The sequence below is a fragment of the Bos taurus genome, chromosome 22 (assembly GCF_002263795.3).
Source record: "Bos taurus isolate L1 Dominette 01449 registration number 42190680 breed Hereford chromosome 22, ARS-UCD2.0, whole genome shotgun sequence".
Classification (NCBI taxonomy): Eukaryota; Metazoa; Chordata; class Mammalia; order Artiodactyla; family Bovidae; genus Bos; species Bos taurus.
The window spans coordinates 37,749,063-37,768,184 of NC_037349.1; the positions used below are offsets into that span (position 1 = coordinate 37,749,063).

Sequence of the window (19,122 nt, forward strand, 5' to 3'; positions counted from 1 at the left end):
AGGCACATGCATGCCCACACGTGTGCATGCCCACACGTGTGCACACCCACACACACACACACACACACAGGATGAGATAACACTTCTCTAGACCAGGGATGGAGGTTCTCCTTTGGAAAGGATCCCTTAACATGTGTCTCTGAGGCTTACAGTGTTGGGTTGGAAGGAAAAGGGGAGGTGAGGGAGGTAACTTAGGAAGCTACCATAATTCTGGAATGAATTAAAGTCTTGGTGAAAGTCTATCTCAAAGACTTACGCATTGACTGATGTGTGTGTATAATTTAAACTCAGGAATTCAGGTATAGCCACAGGGAATGTGTGTCCTGAGGACATGACCATTTTTAGATCATATTGTCAAGGAATTGTTGGTTAAATCATGGCCAGAAATTACAAAGATATTGGGATTTATGGGGTTTTAAGTCATATATAGGGCTTCCCCGGTGGCTCAGCTGGTAAAGAATCTGCCTATAATGCGGGAGACCTGGCTTCAATCCTTGGGTTGGGAAGATTCCCTGGAGAAGGAAATGGCAACCCACTCCAGTATTCTTGCCTGGAGAATCCCATGGACAGAGGAGCCTGGTGGGTTATGGTCCACAGGGTCACAGAGAGTCGGACACGACTGAGTGACTAACACAACAAGTAACATATAGGCAGAATTCACATAAAGTAAAATCCACCCCCCCGCTTTTGTGTGTGCAGTTCTAAGAGTTTGACAAATGTGTGCAGTCATGTACCCATCACCACAATCAAGCTATGGAACATCTCCATCCCCCTAAAAGTGCCCTCATGCCCATCTCCATGTCCTACCCACAGTCCCGGCAGCCGCAGATCTGTTTTCTTCCTCTTACAGTTTTGCCTTTTGCAGAAGGCCAGTAGAGCTTCTCTGACCTTAGATCCCAAGTCACATGATAACAACTCTTTCAGCAACCTGTAGCCCTTATCACAATTATAATTATACTGTATAAGAAATTGATTGATAAAATGTTCACAGTCTGTCTCCTCTGCTAAGACTCTGGTAGGCATGTCTGAGGGCAGAGATTGGCTGATTCATTACTTTGTCCTTAGCAATACCATCAAGTAGAAGCTCAATACACATTGTTTGATGGATGAATGAGTGAGGGGCTCAGTGACTATAAGGAAGTGCTCTAAGACACTACTGACACAACAGAAGCAATGCAATATTTGGTGGTATCAAACCTATTATATTATAAAGCATCAGAGATTATATCATGTTATTTAAACATTCCTGAAGAGTGTGCATAGACTTCTGTAGTGACGAGGGGTCTGAATATTAGCAATCAGACCCACCCTAGGCAACCCCAGGTGCACGATCAATTGATCAAAAATAAAATGAAAACATTTTAAATCATTTAACATTGTATTTTGCCATTAATCTGCCTAACTATTTATTTAAAGCTGATTATTGTGTAATTTTTACACTCCATATATTTTGGAGCAAATCTGACATTATAGTGACGCTTAACAGTAAGACCATGAAATCCTCAAAATCCAGCTTATTTTCTGTGTGTTCGTCAAGTTCAGAAAGGAGGTCTTTGTACCTTGCTTTGGTTTCTTGTCCCTGTAAGAATGAAAAGTAAAAAGCCTAATTCATTGTGCTGCCTTGGTTTTATAGATAATAAGCAATAGTAAACATGTTATTAACATGTCAAGTTGCTACCAGCCCTACTAGTCAAGCAATGTGTTACATCTTTTCATGGGTTATCTGAGTGCTCACAGTGACCTTATTGAATACACATTATTTTCCCACTCTACAGTGGAAGGCCAGAGACTCAGTGAGAATAAAGTAATTTGCCCCAAACTTCCCTGGTGGCTCAGATGGTAATAGAATCTGCCTGTAACACAGGAGACCTAGGTTCAATCCCTGTGTCAGGAAGATCCCCTGGAGAAGTGAATGGCTATCCACTACAGTATTCTTGCCTGGAGAAATTCATGGATGAACAGCCTGGCAGGCTGCAGTCCATGGGGTCATGAAGAGTCAGACATGACTGAGCAACTAACACCACATCATCACAGATAGCTATGAGCGTGGAACCAGGATTCATTGCATTGGCTACCTGATTCTGGAGTCCTCACTCAACCGCTAAGCTATACTGCTGCTACTGCTAAGTTGCTTCAGTCGTGTCCGACTCTGTGTGACCCCATAAACGGCAGCCCACCCAGGCTCCGCCGTCCCTGGGATTTTCCAGGCAAGATACACTGGAGTGGGTTGTCATTTCCTTCTCCAAAGCTATACTGCTGCTGCTAAGTTGCTTCAGTCGTGTCCGACTCTGTGTGACCCCATAGACGGCAGCCCACCAGGCTCCCCTGTCCCTGGGATTCTCCAAGCAAGAACACTGGAGTGGGTTGTCATTTCCTTCTCCAACCAAAGCTATACTACCTCTCTACAAATACAGTTACTGTTATGCTTTCTGATTTTCAAATTACAATCCCTTTGTCATTGGAGGTATCCACTATGTGATCTACAGAGTTTGATTATCCAGAAAAATGGAGTAAAATATGCTAAAAGAAAGTATGTGCTTTGAAAGATTGTTTAGCACTTAGCTTGATCATAAATCAAACCAAAGTTCATCAAACCTCAGAAAGAGATTGAAGGAAAACCTGTGAAAAGCACATAAATGGAGAAACTTTTCAGTTCCAAGCTCAGCTTGTGAATTATCTTCCCAAGTGGCATAAAAAAACATTAAGGTCATTTGATTCACTGCATTTAGTTTAACCCCAAACCCTCATCCATGTGCTGGCTGTAAAAAAGGTCATTGCAGCATGACTAAGGCACTTCAGGAGTGATGATACATTCCTCTCACAGGCTTAAGACCTTTGATGTTTTCTAGGCTGCTCCTCAAGAGGTGACACTTGCCAGTGAAGGTGGAAGGACCTATGTCTGCCTGCCTCAGAGCAAGCAGCCCTTGACAAGTGTGAAGCACACTGTTTGCCCCCAGGTCAGAGATTGCTGGAGGTCTATCTCCTCTCTTTTTGCTGTGCATTTTAAGAGCACGGAGCTGATGGAGGTCCAGTCTTTTTGGGCTTGACCTGCCATCTTGCTTTTGTATCTTCTTAGCAGTGCATTTAGGTGCTCAGTTTTATTATCTCTGACTGACTATAGGGGGATAAATAAGATCCCCCAAATTACGTTTAGGTTTATGAGGAAGGACATGTTCCTTTCAGACCCTGGACTCAGCCAGAAGGTCCAGCTCAGTTTCCCAGAGAACCCTGCGTGAGGATTTAGGAGGAAGCCCAGTTGGTTACGGAGACTCTTACACTCACTGTACGTGCCTTTGGCACTCTCGCAGGGCAGAGCAGGGAAGGTGGCCCAAGACAGCATTCTGCCATGACGCTGCGTGTCTGGCAGTGGGACTGCTCAGTGGGACCACTAAGACTGAGGCGGGTAGGGCTGAGCAATCCCCTCAAGTCCCTGAAATACGTCTCTACTCTCTTCTGGAGGAGAGGGCGGGATTGCCCTGTATCTGGCTTAGTCTGCTGCTAGAGAGCCCGGAATCGGCTGCCTTTCCTGGGTTTAGTCTACACTGAGGGGCACGAGGCTGAGATGTCTTTCCTGGCAACTTTGGTTTTAATTCTTTTCCTCGGATGTTCTCAGAGAGATAGTGGATCACATCAGGATGAGACTCATCCACTAGGTCCTCATTCTCACACTTGTCAAAAGCTCACTGAGGACTTGCCAAGTACATGCAGTGCTCTTTTTCTCTCTGAGATTTGATGCAAACTGATGATATAGGATTTTCTCTCCCACCCTCTCTGTAAAGATTCCTCAGAATTTTGGATCTCTTGTCAAATCTTATCTGATGTTTCTGGCTGAAAAAAAAAAATAGCTTTAAAAAAATTATTGCAAAAACAATACGTATTTAATATTGGACATACAGAAAAAAAAAAACACAGAAGAATGTAAAAATAACCCTTTACCCTATTACCTAAAGATAGCTAACTATTATTAACATTTCTTTTCAGTCATTTTTCTGTGTCTCACATGGTAGTCTCTGTCTCTCTCTTTCACACACACACACGTGCACAAGCTCTTTTTTTACTTTATTGTGGAACAATGACAAATATAACCGTATATATTTAAAGTGTACAATGTGATGATTTGATACATATGCATTGTGGAATGATTACCAAGATCAAGATAATTAACACATCCATCACCTCGCACAGAATTAACGTGTGTGTATGCGTGTGGTGACAATGCTTAAGACTTACTCTCAGAGACTCTCAAGTATGCAGTACCTCATTACTAACTAGGGTCATCACGCTGTGGATTAGAGCTTCAGAACTTATTCTTCTTATAGCTGGAAATGTGTACCCTTTGACCTAAATCACCCCTTTCCCCCAGCTCCTGGCAACCACCATTATATTCACTGTTTCTATGAAACAGGCTTCTTAAAAATTCACTTCTTTGTGGAATAAAAAAACAAAAAAACAAAAAACACTTCACACATGCTCTTTGGAAATAATCCTAGGAAGCTGTGCCTTTGACCCAGACTCCCCAGTGGATGGCACCTTATGTAACTATAGTACGCTAAAACCATACACATATTTATATTTTAAAGGAACTATAATATTTCTCTTTTATGTATTTCAGAATACACATAGAACCTGAGAGACTGTTTCCTTTTAAGTTTTTTCTCTCTCTGCCTGACATTAAATGCTGGTGGTTTAGGTTCAGCATGAGGCCCTCTTTTCTTCCTACCTATTGTCCCAAGGCTACAATTTTCTGAAGTTTGAACACGTACTGCTGGTAGAATATAACGTGATTTTAGGTGATGTGAAAATAAATATTAGATAAGAATGTACAGTCATCTATGTTTTTTACTATCTTCCATTTCCACTCACTAAATTTACATTTAGAACAGTGATCAAGTTCCTTTATAAAATAATTTTAAGTAGAGTGTTAACTTAAAAACTTCTAAGTAAATTTTAATACAGGCTATAGGTAGATACAGGAAAAACCTTGAAGATAGGGGACTTCCCTGGTGGTCCAGTGGCTAAGACTCCACACTCACAATGCAGAGGGCCTGGACTCAATCTCTGGTCAGGAAACTAGATCCCACATGCTGCTACTAAGACCTGGTACAGCCAAATAAATAAAGAACTACTTTTAAAAAAAAGTACTGAAGATAGCATCAAGTGACTGAGGTTTGAGAAAGATGCCTCTAGAGGATTTAGGTCCCTCCCTCTGGTCACTCGCTTAATCCAGATCTCTATTCTGACCATTCTGCTCACATATCCTATTGCTGTCTGAATTTATCAACTTTAAAGTTTCAAGGACACCTTAAGCTTGACACAAGCTGACAGAACTCATCACCTGCCCCCACCTCCCACCCCACCTCCAATCTGATTCTTCTCCAGTCTTTCTGTTCTCTGAAAACGGATCCACCACCCATTTCTTCCCACAGTCAGAACTGACATATCATTATTTGCTCCCTCCTGTTCTTCAACGGTCACAGCAGATCCTGTTCATTCCACCTTCCAAAGGCCCCTTATACTTGCCACCTTAGCCCAAACCAATGTCTTCTTGTATTTGCATTCCTTCCCCACAGTTCCTCTCTTCTTTGCCTCACTCCCCACCCTCATGGAGTCTCATCTCCTACTGCAGCTGGTGTAATTTCTTCCTCGGGAATTAAGAAACCATCCCTGGCTTCCTCCTGCCCACAGGCTATGCCTCTGTAAGACACGGCTTCTTACCACCTGCCTGGCTTCCTCCCTCACTGCTTTTACTTCCCTCCCGCTTTTCACTAATACTTATTGGACCTCAAATGTCTTTGACATGCTTTACATCAGATTCCCTACTTGGAATGCCACCACTCCCCACCAGCCCTCACCCCTAGATCACTCTTAATCTCATTTTTCAGATCACAACTCTACCTTAATTTTCCAGGAGGTCTTTTTTTGACCACCAAGCCCAAAATAGTCCCTCTGTCTTACTCTTTCATGCCAGCTGTTATGCTGTGGCTCACATTTCTTGGTGCCTGTTAATTGTCTTACCTCTGCGAAATTCTTAAACTGGGTTTGCAGCAGATTTTTGGCAGTAGCTTTTCTGAGTTTACCATCAGGGTCAGAAGAGTTTCTGAAAACCAGAGCGGCGGTGGCAATGGCTTTTTCCAGATCTGAGCCCTTGCGTAGAGCTGTGAGAGAAGAAATGTACAACCGTGTAGCCTAGGTTAGAAATGACCCTCCCAACTATCAGGCTCCTCCTTCCAGGGGAACCTGGGGAACAGCGCTGGAAGGTGTGTGTCAATGTGATCCTGACCTTTAGCTTTTTGCCACCTATCTGAGGGTGGAACACATCCAGTGTTTGATCCTGGACCTTTAAACAATGGAAAACCAAAGTCCCTTCAGTAGCAAATAAAATTAGTAGAATCAGGATGAGATTTAGCCCCTGCTTGCCATATGACCTTGGGAAAACACCTGACCTCTCTAAGCCTTGGTTTTCTGATATGTGATTTCATTTAGTCAACAAATATTTACAGAGAACCTACTATGTGCTTGGCTCAGTCCCTGGCATTAAGACACTTCACTGAATAAGACAAAGTCCTTCTCTTGTGGAGTTTATATTCTGTGTCAGAGCATCACACAGGCCAGTGTGGTAAAGGAGAATGACATCCAGGATAAGTCCTCTGATGTCACGATAGATGAGGGATCTCTTTGAATCACGGCCTCAGTCACAGTGATCTTCCCAGCTGGCTTCTCTGGTTTAAAGTGTGCTGCTAACTCAGTCCTTTCCAGTGGGGAACACACAGTGACACCTGAGAACTACTCAAGGTTCAGTGAAGAAAACTCTTAGCCTCTCTGTTCCCTCAGCTCTCGGTACATCGTCTATTATAGAACTTCTCCCACTTTATACTTATTGCATGTTTGATCATCTTTCTCTCAAACTGAAATGCAAGCTCCATGAGGCCACAGATCACAGTTTTTTAAATCACTATACTCCCAGTGACCAGCAAAAATGCCTGCTATGTAGTTGTTGCTCAGTCGCTAAGTCATGTTCGACTCTGTAATCCCATGGACTGCAGCACGCCAGGCTTCCCCATCCTTCACTATCTCTCAGAGTTTGCTCAAACTCCATTGCGTTGGTGATGCCATCCAACAATCTCATCCTCTGTTGCCCCCTCCTCCTCCTGCCTTCAATCTTTCCTAGCATCATTGTCTTTTCCAATGGGTCAGCTCTTCGCATCAGGTGGCCAAAGTATTGGAGCTTCAGCTTCAGCATCAGTTCAGTTCAGTCGCTCAGTCATGTCTGACTCTTTGCAACCCCATGGAATGTAGCACACCAGGCCTCCCTGTCCATCACCAACTCCTGGAGTTTACTCAAACTCATGTCCATCGAGTCAGTGATACCATCCAACCATCTCATCCTCTGTCATTCCCTTCTCCTTCTGCCCTCAATCTTTCCCAGCATCAAGGTCTTTTCAAATAAGTCAGTTCTTCGAATCATGTGGCCAAAGTATTGGAGTTTCAGCTTCAGCATCGGTCCTTCCAATTAATATCCTTTATATATTTTTATATTTCTTTAGGATTGACTGGTTTGATCTTGTTACAGTCCAAGGGACTCTCAAAAGTCTTCTCTGCAGGTGCCATTAAACACTGTTGAATGAATGAACAGGAAGAAATGAAGAGAAAAACAAAATCCAATAGCTTTCTGCCCAGGTAATGTGCAACAATTGTGGATTCAAAGAAAGATGATCAGTCTGAACACTGACTTCTGTATGGAGCACTTACTGTGTTCCTGGTAATTTCTGAGCTGCTCAGACACAATCAGAAGTGGCCTCTGCCCTCATTGATCTCATAATCTAGTGGGAGAAGAAACAGTAATCAAGAGGATAATGGATGCATACATATGGGTTTGCTTTATATATATATTTTTTGATAATTGTTTCTCTATATACACATATATGATGCACATTTACAACACATGATGTATGAGGCAAAGAAGGTATAAAGACAGAAAAAAATAGAAAATGACAGAGTGGATCTGGGAGAAAAAGTACTGATATATATAGGTGGTCTTGGAGGCATCTCTAGGTAGATTATTATTTAAGCTAAGACTAATATGAGAGGAAGGACCTGTCAATAAAGGGTGGAATGGATCAGCCTGAGATAAGGGTGGTGTTCAGAGTCCAGGCTCAGGAAGCCCCATATGTGAAGGCTCAGGTCAGGAGTATGGCACACTGGAGGAGCTGAAAGAACAGTTGTGCCTGGAGTCTAGAAGCTGAAAGTGTTTGATTAGAAAAGTGGGTAGGGGCTAGACCATGCTGAACTCCTAGGTGATGGAAAGGAATCAGGATTTTCTTCAATGGTTAAAGAGAAGGCATTGAAAATTTTAGGTTTTTTTTTTTTTTTTTTCCCCGATTAAAGTTAAATGGAAGGACAACAGTTAAGAGGAATGGGTGTAGGGAAAGGGTGTGTGGACCTTCTCAGTTTTTACTGTATCTCTGAACAGAACTCAGACCAAATGGTGAGGCTACAATTTCTGTCCATAAACATCTGCCAAAGCATTCTAAATCAAGGTGTTGGCCTCAACTGCAGAATATCTTGGATATTTACAGTTTTTGGCTATTATAAATAAAGCTTGTAAGAACATTTGTATGCAAGTTTCTATATAGACATGATTTCTACTTCCTTGGAAAAAATGCCCAAGAATACAATTGCTGGGTTATACAATAGGCCCATTTCTTGTTTTTAAGAAACCATAAACTGTTTTCCATAGTGGCTATACCATTTTACAGGCCAATGGGCTTCCCTGGTAGCTCAGATGGTAAAGAATCCACCTGCAATGTTGGGAGACCTGGCCTTGATCCCTGGGTTGGGAAGATCCCCTGGAGAATCCCCATGGACAGAGGAGTCTGGTGGTCTATATATAACCCATGTGGTCACAAAGAGTCAGACAAAACGGAGCGACTGAGCACACACACAGCAGTGTATGAGAGATCCAGCTTTCCTTTATCGTTGCCAGCATTCAGGGTTGTCACTATTTATTATTTTAGCCATGCTGATATGTGCATAGTGACATCTCACTGTGGTTTTAAATTGTATTTCCTAATGGCTAATGATGCTGAACGTCTTTTCATGTGCTTATTTGCCATCTGTATATCTTCCTCAGTGAAACATTTATCTGTTCAGATCTGTTCATGGATTTTACTCACTTTCTAAATGAATTAAAACCTTTTTTTTTGAGGTTGGAGAGTTTTAAATGTTTCAGGACACAAGTCTTTTTTAGGATATGTGATATGCAAATATTTTCTCCCTGTCATTATATTGTTTTTATTCTCCAATGGAGTCTTTTGTGAAGGAGAAGTTTTTTCATTTTTATCAAGACAAATTTATCCATTTTTCCTCTTATGAAATATTTTTGCCCTAGGTATAATTAAACAGTGTATAATTTTGTGTTCTGCGTTTAAATCCATGATCCATGTTCAGTTAATTTGTGTGTAAGATATGAGACTTGGGTAGCGGTGTATTTTTGTAACCTGTGGATGACCAACTGTTTCAGTACCAACTCTTAAAAACTCTATCCTTACTTTGTTGAATTATTTTTGCATTTTGGTCGACAATCAGTTGAGCATATTAGCGTGAGTCAATTTCTAGGTCCCTTATTCTGTTTCACTTAACTATGTATTTATTCCTCTGTCAGCCTCATACTATTTTGATTCCTGTAGCTATCTTGTAAGCCTTGACACTGAAGATTCCTCCCACTGTCTTCTCTTCCAAAATTATTTTGGCTATTTTAGGGCTTTCTCTTTTCCACATAAAGTTTAGAATAAGCTTATCTGTTTTCTAAAAAACCTGAATATTGTGGTATTTCATTGAACTTAGAGAGCAACTTGGGGAGAACTGATGTCTTCATGTGGTTGACACTTCCAACCCATGAACACAGTATGTCTTTCCATTCATTATACCATTTTATAGATGAAGACAGGATCTGATCTTGCTGAGGATACACGACCAAGTGACAGGGCTTGGATCTGATTTCATGTTGAAAACATAAGCTTCGTGAAGACAGGGATGTTTTGCCTGTGGAATCTTCAGCACTCAGAGAAGTGCCTAGCATACAGGAAGTGCTTCACAAATATTTATTCAATAAATGTCTGTGGAATCTGTATCCTCAGCCTCTTCTGCCTTGATTTCCTCTTTGGCTTCTGATCCTCAGTCTCATTCTGACCTACGGCTTCTGTCTGCTCATCCAGTGGCTGGCCCTTCATCTAGCCTACTATTCCAGCCTCAGAAAGTTCTCTGTGTCTTTGGGCTCTATGTTGAGCTCGTTCTCCTCCTATCCTTATTCACCTCTTCCCTTCACTTCTGCCACATCTTGAAACCCGTATTTAAAACTTAGATTGTCCTCAGTTACCCAAGATTTTCCTGCTCATCAACACACAAAGGAGATGGCATATTTCTTGTAGCTCATGTCTGCATTTCCTCAGCAGAGGTGTATGTGTTTGAGTGGGTGGGGAGCTGGATGATGGTAACCTTGAATTTAAGTGGCTAAAAAATAAACTCTGTGTATAAATAGTCTTATTTTTAACAAACAAATTGTTTAGAGGAAATATCTGAATTCCTTAAGAGGTAAATATCCCTTCTGTAATTTTTGCCAGTTGAGTTTTTTATTAATAACTCATAATAACTAGAGAGGGCTTTAAAACGAGCTGTTCTACTGGGTCTGAGACTTCCCAGGGGACACAATAACCTCTTCCTCTCCTGAATGTGCCCTTCTGGCAGGCAGTGGGTGAATTTCCAAGCTGTGAGTGAGCTTGAAAATAATGATGGGCACTTTTCTTGTTTACTATGTGCCAGATGTCTTTCTAACATAATCTTATTTAATGCTTTGTAAGCCAGAAAGGTAGGTGCTATTTGCGTCTCAATTTTGCTTATTGGACACTGACACATGGAGAGATTAAGAATCTAAGGTCACACTGCTCAGGAGTGGCAGGGGCAAGATTTCAAAGTCTGTCTGCCTTCAAAGGCCACAGAAAGATCTGCCAGTTTGGAATAAGTCCTTCTAAGAGCATCGCCACAGAGAGTGTGGAAACCAGACACTTCCCAATCCTCTGATGAAGTTCAGGTCTGCCTGCATTTGAGAGGGAGACTCCATCTGGAGTAGCCCACTTCTTTCCCTTCTCCTCCATTCTTTTAAACACAGCATGGATTTCCCCCTAACTGCAAAATAACATATGCTTGTGGTAAAAACAGAACAAGAAAAACATTAAAAATAAAAGATAACAAGGCACTCCAGTTATCCTACCAATACTGGTGATACTTTGCAAGGCGTTCTGGTTTCCTGTTTTTATGGTTGAGTTCTTTCCTTAGTAATACTCAGCATGTTGCCTCCTGATTCCTGTCCTGTCTGCCTCACGGAGTTGTGAGCGAGTATGTGAAAGCATATTGTGAAGGGTGAAGTGCTATTAAAAATGCACAGGCTCGACGTTTGTTGTTTGGCGTCTTTTATCAGCTCTTGCTTTTGGAGTGGAGGTGGTGGAGAGGGTGTTACACCAGGCACGCGTGTCCATCTCTCCGGTTAGTTTCTATCTCACTTTTTACCCTTTAATGATACTAATCTGCCCGTAGTTTCTTATAACCCTATCTTTCCAACAAGTTCTTACTGCCAGGCTCTGTTCTAGTTCTGGGGAGAGAGGAGTAAGCAATATTAAAAGAACAATCCTGGAGTTTGAGTTCTGAAGGACAATAGTAATGAATGATTATGAATTCCATGCTCTATACGCCAGCCACTCCTTTATGGGACCTATATGATTTGACTCATTTAATCTTTACGTCTGTCCATCCTCTCAGGTGGCCCCAGTATCATCTCTGCTTTATACATGTGGAAACTGAAGCACAGAGAGGTTAAGCAGCTTGCTCAGGTCACACAGCAGTCTGGCCCCTCACCATGATGCATACAGTCTCTAGACATTGTTTTCCAGGCAGTGTATTCTCAAACCCTGGAATTGGGCTACATGCCCCTCCTTTGCGCTCTACTTCCCTAAACATAAACTTGTCTGAACCCTCACATTGAAACACTCTGTTCATCGGTCTCAATTTCCTTCTACATCAGTGCTGTCCAAAAGACATATAATACAAGCCCCAATTATAATTAAAAATTTTCTAAGTAGCTGCATTAGAAACATTACAATAGAACAGATAAAATTAGTTTTAAAATATATTATTTAACCCAATATGTCAAAATATAACTTCAGCCTGTGATCAACATGAACAAAGTATTCAGATGTTACACTTTTTTCCCTACTAAGTCTCTTACATCTGATATGTATTTTACACTTATAGCACACTTCTATTCAAACTAATTGCATTGCAAGTGTCCCATATCCAGGTGGCTAGTGGGTATCATATTGGACAGTGCAGCTTTAGAGTATATGTTCCCTGAGGGCAGTCATTGCATCTTATTTATCTTTGCATTCATTCCCAGGCCCTAGCATGTTGTAGGCCTTAGCACATGTGTGCTGGACTGAACTGACTTGAACTTGAGAACCATCCCTGCCTCTTTAGCCTCAGCTGCTCTGGAATGTGGAACCCTAAACATGAAATATTTCATTTAGTCAGTTCCTGATATTTTAGTGTAGTAGAAACACAACTCTCATTTCTACAAGGGGTCAGAATGACCTTAGTTTAGAACTCCTACTATTATTTTGCAAATGAAGAAGATCTACAGGAGAAAAGTGGCTTGTTTAAGTTTGCATCAGTTGTATACGGGAGAACTAAAAACTGATCTCTGTTCTTTTCTTGCCAGATCAATAGTTTTCCCAATACTCAAGCACTTCTCAAATTTTTGCCTCTAAATCTATTTTGGATGCTAGAGGCAAATATGTGTTCAACTGTCATTCCATCTACCTCCCCCAAAAGGTCAAGGGCATAAGTAGCAGGAAGAGAAAATGTGGATTGGTGCTGACTTCTATTCCATGATCTAGCCCTGTCTTATTTCCCCGAATAAAACTTAAAATTACCAATGAATAAAACAAATTCTGGCAAGATGAACCCTATTTATCCTGTGTTTTCTTAAAGCATGAGAATAAATGTGACCCAATGGTCTAATGTAAGGAGTCTGATACTAGGAATGATGTGTGTGTATGTGTGTGTATGTGTGTGAGTGTGTGTTGGAGGGCAGTGTGGATGATAGAATTATGATCCCCCCTCAATCTCCCAGAGCGGGTTGTTATGTGAGAAATGTCAAGTACATTCATCATGTCATGGACATGATATTTTGTCACTGACAATTATCAAAGTGCCTGAAGTTGTGAAACAGAAATCATGGATAACTTGTGCTACAATGGTGTAAAAACAATACTTTTGTCAAGATGAAGATTTATTTAAATAAAAATATTAAGTGTCTCCTTTGGAAAAATAGAACAGCCATCTAAGAGGGAAAATAACTACAATATAGTGGGATCCAGCTGTATTTGTTATTCTGTAAACAAGCCACATGTTTTGGAATAAGATAATGATCCAACTCTATGAATGCATCTTTTCTTTCATTGTTATTTCCATGACAATATTGTTCTCTCTAAAGATAGTTTACCGATAAAGTGAAATTCTAAAGGCAAATGTTTACACCTCAGGAGTTTGGCACACTATATTTTGCTCAATCAACAGAGGCAGTTGGGGCTTGACTTTGTCTTGAGTACCACTGAACATTCATGCATCAGAGGCTGATGGTCTTGCTCTGGACACACTGCGGACGCCACCTATGGAGGGCCATGTGGCCACGTGGGATGAACACTAAATTAGGAGTCAGGGATCCATGTACCTGGATCCATTATAGCTCAGGGATCCATGAGCTATAATAATAGCTCAGCCTTTAAATTTGGGTGAGTTAATTCCTGTCACTGGACCTCAGTTCCCAAATGTTTAAAAAGGACATTATAAATGTTTGATGCTTTATCTGTAAGTTTTCTTATATCACTGCCCTATTATTTTTAACCCTTGGCATGCTCTCCTGGTAGAGAAGCAACACATACATCTCCATCACCCCAGGCCTTACCTTTTATTGAAGCCAGCTGTTTGGATATTGAAATGCTGCCAACAAAACAAAAGAAACATAATGATTCAGGGAGTTTGGGTATTGATATCAGCATCAAAAGTAAGGTAATACAATGATTTAAAGATTATTTTCAGTAAATTTGCACTGAGTGTTCTGACGAAGCACCTGCCTGTCTTTCAAAATCCTTTCTCCCCTGTCACATGGTTAAGAAGTACTTGGCGATGGCTGGCCTATATAGCCTAGTCTTTCGTGTAGTCTTGTAAACATGTGAGCAAATGCCCTCTGATGGAAAAAGAGAACTGACCACCTTCTATTCAGGCTCTTCTGCGCCCTTTCCTGTTTCTAGCCAATTAACACAGAAATTATCAGGCGCACCTTGGAAGCCTCATCTTGAAGCCACATCAGCCTGGGGCCCTACATGGTTGCATGGAGTAAAACTGCCACAGACTCGGAATCCCTACTCTGAACAGTCACATGAAAAAGAAAAAAATATATATAACTTCTTTTCTGTAAAACTTAAGGGTTTGAAAGGAATTTGGCAGTAAGTAGTCAAGAGACTGTGACCCTTGGGGCCTCAATTTTCTGACTTATAAAGTTAGGAAGCTGGACTCTAATATCTTGGAATTTTTATGGTCTTCTCTACGAGATACTCTTCTTTTTTTATAATTTATTTTACTGCGGAGAATTTTTAAAGTCTTTATTGAATTGGTTATAATATCATTTCTATTTTATGTTTTGGTTTTTTGGGCCACAAGACTTGTGGGCTCTTAGCCCCCTGAGCACGGGTCGAACTGGCACCCCCTGCATTGAAAGGCAAAGTCTCAACCACTGGACCACCAGAGAAGACCCTCCAAGATTTTCTACTCTTGATTTTCTAAAAACTCTGCACCATCATTATCCCCTTCATAAGATATGTGACCTTCATTCTATGTATACTTTGTACAACATACACTTGCAATATGGCTCGTGTTGTTATTATTTTTTTTTTTTGTCAAGATCTCCTCCATAAGTCTGTGCTGCTGCTGCTGCTGCTGCTAAGTCGCTTCAGTTATGTCCGACCTTATGCGACCCCATAGATGGCAGCCCACCAGGCTCCCCCGTCCCTGGGATTCTCCAGGCAAGAATACTGGAGTGGGTTGCCATTTCCTCCTCCAATGCGTGAAAGTGAAAAGTGAAAGTGAAGTCGCTCAGTCGTGTCTGACTCTTAGCGACCCCATGGACTGCAGCCCACCAGGCTCCTCCGTCCATGGGGTTTTCCAGGCAAGAGTATTGGAGTAGGGTGCCATTGCCTTCTGAAGCCCTTGAAAACAAGAGTTCTGCAGATTCTCCATATCTTCTACCCTTGGCCCTGTGGAATACCTAGCACCTATTAAGTGTTCAAAATTTTTTTCAACCAAAGTGGGTTCCCTAAGGGAATTACATAAGGAAGATATTTTTTCATTTATTACCCATAATTCTATAGATTTGAATGATCTGAAATCATTTCCTTCTCTCATGGATACTTGAAACAATATGTCATACAGCAAAATCATTATCAGTTTTGATTTACGAATGTTTTCCAAGAGGCAATCAAAGACATTTGTGTTAATTTTATCACCTTTTCAGTTTGCAATCAACACTGCAAATTTGTTCTCTTTAATTTTCCAACTCAATTTACAGATGTATTGAAGTGGGTAATAAGCACCACGCTTGCACGATCTTGGCTACCACATCATGGACATAACTCTTTGGAAATATACCTGCAAGCCTAAATGAAACTCAATAAAGGAGAGTCAACTGACCTTTTGGGCATGTTCTTAGGTGCTAAAGTAGATGTTGGGGCTGCAGGAGGATTGGGCTCCCCTTCCAAGCGGAGTGCTTGGTCCTGAGTACTGTGCACGCAGCCACACATACTCTGGTCTCCTGTTGTGTGTTGGCTCTTCCTAAGCAACAGTTGCTTGGCCACTGTTGCCAGTGTCATTCACTCCATGACAACTAAACAGTGGCTCCTGTAGAAGAGCTGTATTCTATTGTTTATTTGTTGACAGACATTAAACCATGCATGCAGTCAACAAGTATTTGGTGCCTGCAGTGGGCCAGCCACCCTGCAAGGTCCTGGGGACCCAATAATGAGAAAATTCAGACATGGATCTTGATCTCAGGGAGCTTAGTGGGAAAGACTGATATTAACCAGGTAACACACAAGAAGTCACACGTATGACATTACTGTGCATCCGGGATTCTGTGAGATTGGCATCAGTCAGGGAAGTCAGGGAGGCAGCCCTGAGGAATTGATGATTGATGCCAAGTAGGAGTGAGGAGGAGGACATGGTAACTCACTCCAGTATTTTGGCCTGGAGAATCCCCATAGACAGAGTTGGACACGACTGAGCGACTAAGTACAGCAAAAGTAGGAGTGAAGTAGGTGAAAGGGCAGGGGATCCACGCTATAGACAGACGGGGGAGCCTGTGCTAAACCCATTGGCAGGAACCATGGTGGTGATCAGGAAGGACTGAACAAATGCCACAGTGGCTGTATCAAAGAAGCTGACAGGGAGAGAGGCTCCAGGTAAGGATGAAGAGAAGGCATGGTTGCTAGATTACATAGGAAGTGACAGATTACGGTAGGGAATTTTCACCTTATGTCAAGAGACTAGGAAACCCTTTGTGAGCTTTAAGCAAAGAAGCTGATAAATTTAGATTTACATTTTGGACACATCATTCTGGCTTCATTGTGCATAATGGTTTAGAGAAACGAACAAAGTCAATTCAGGAAGCTCAGTAGGAAGGCTATTTCACTTGTGTCAGCTTAGAGCTCCTTCTGTAAAAGCTGGGGGATGTCAACTCAGTCAAATGAGTCTGGGTCAGGGAAGATATGACCAGCAATTACTGAGATCACTGGTAAGTTGATGGGTGAGAGGAGTTAGATCTCAAAAGAGGCTAAGAATAGTCATTATTACGGCTTCCACTTGGCTCCAGGGACACTGCTGTCATTACTGCATCACTAGTCACTGCTCCACCATATGGCCATGCCACTCACTCACTGCCTATTTCTCGTTATGGTTTTTTTTCTCTCTTGTTCCTCTGCTGCTGCTGCTGCTGCTAAGTCGCTTCAGTCATGTCTGACTCTGTGCGACCCCACAGACAGCAGCCCACCAGGCTTCCCCGTCCCTGGGATTCTCCAAGCAAGAACACTGGAGTGGGTTGCCATTTCCTTCTCCAATGCATGAAAGTGAAAAGTGAAAGTGAAGTTGCTCAGTCGTGTCCAACTCTTTGCAACCCCATGGACTGCAGCTCCATCCATGGGATTTTCCAGGCAAGAGTATTGGAGTGGGGTGCCATTGCCTTCTCTGCTTGTTCCCTCTACCTCTTGACTAATTTCCTTAGCATTTTTCAATTAAAGAGCGGAGGGAGAGAGAGTTTGATTGGCCTCCCTGATTACTGCTGCCCATGCTGGTCAGAGTTTTAATGCCAGCCTGCTCCACTGGTTGTCAGTTAACCTATGCAATTAGCTCCGTTGGTTTAGGTGATGACCCCACGCCAGCTTCACTGCCCACATTAAAACAGACAGCTGGTTTCCTCAGCAGAGAGCTCTGAGAAGGTTTCTGAGAATCTGGATTTGTAGCACACATGCTGGAAGATTCTGACGTGGACTGTATTGGAGAACTGTTGGCAGTGGTTTAGAAAGAGACTCTAGAGCAGTTTGAATTCCGACTCTGCCACTTACCAGCTGTGTTACCTGGGATACGATCTTTCAGATGGCTAAGTCTATCTCCTCATTTGTAAAATAATACTTACCTTCTGGACAGAGCAGTGTCTGATACATGAGGAACAATCCATAAATAATAGTCACAGAGAAGATGGCATGAAGATGATGTGTCATCATGGTCCTGGCAGGACCAGAGACACCCATGAAGGGATGCCTTGGTTAGGAAGATAAACATGGGTATCGAGGCACCCAGAGACTAGAAACAACGGGAGGCTTACCACACTTATCTTACAGGGGCAAAGAGAGGAACACAGGATGATGGAGCCGAGGCAGAGCCAGATTCCTGGAGCAGGGGCCATTGGACAGAATGCTTGGTTGAAGGGAGGCAGCCATGGCTGCAAATCAGGCAAAGCAGGGAGAGAACGGGGAAGAAATATTCCGCCCCCCGCCCCCCCACCCCCCCCACTCCACTCTCTCATCTCCAGCCTCTGTCTCCCAGTGACCAAACCAATCAGGAAACCAGTAGGAAGGAAGCCTGGAAGGTGGAGTCTGAGGAATTAGCTTCCTGGGAGCAGAGAGAAGGGCAGAGACTGGAATAGGAGGGAAGGGCAAATGAATGGGCAAGAAGCATGATGACAATGACCATGATAATGGTGCTGATGGGGGCCAAATACTGGGAATCAGGCTTATTGATAACTTTCTTCTCGGGACTGAATCAAACTTAGGATTCTCAAAACGAACAAAACATAGCAGTATCTACAGACAGTTCAGGTGATAAGATACCTTCTTTCCTTGACTCGAATCTCACAATATCGTGGAGCATTTAGGCTATTTGCACATAGTGTCAAAACATCTGGAGAAAAAAAACATTTACAAAACTTCCCATGGCCAGTTGGACCCTCTGACATACAAGGATGGCATTTGAGTGTGTTGAAGTAGGTACAGCTCGAAGAAAGGAAAAGTGTGGCTGGTAAGCAGGAGTTTGACAAACGACTCCATGAGGACTTAATGAGTGGCGCACCAGACCACCTGCCTGATGGCTGTGGCCATGGGGCTCAGCGGCTGCGTCAGCAGATCAGCAGTTTATAAATGGTGCTGATGTCTGGTAAACTCCCTGAGTGAGAAAAAATGTAATCACAGGAGAGTGTTGTTTTTTGTGTTTTTTTAAACCAGGTTTGCTCTCACACTTTGTTTCATTCTCCTGTTCCTTATTGAGCCCCAATTAAATAGGAAGTCATGGAAGTCAGGTTCTAAGACATTTGCCTTGGATGGTTCAGCTTATGGTCTTTTCAGGGGGTCACTTTTTCACTGGGGGCTCTGGAAGTTCAGCAACTCCAGGGATTACATTCTGTGGAGTTTCAGAACCTCTTGGAGCACACACATTTTTTATTCAGGTGTGCGTTTTCCTGGCTGAACGGGC

The 19,122-nt window shown here is 42.3% G+C and overlaps 1 protein-coding gene across 1 annotated transcript; it reads right to left on the reverse strand.

Annotated features, from left to right (window-relative positions):
* Positions 1 to 1,385: 1,385 nt before the first annotated feature.
* Positions 1,386 to 15,928, reverse strand: SNTN (sentan, cilia apical structure protein). Its single transcript, NM_001078138.2, is given in 4 exon segments — positions 1,386 to 1,579; positions 6,016 to 6,155; positions 14,015 to 14,049; positions 15,796 to 15,928. Coding segments are annotated over 4 exon segments (444 nt in total). The 5' UTR covers positions 15,906 to 15,928; the 3' UTR covers positions 1,386 to 1,420.
* Positions 15,929 to 19,122: the final 3,194 nt, after the last annotated feature.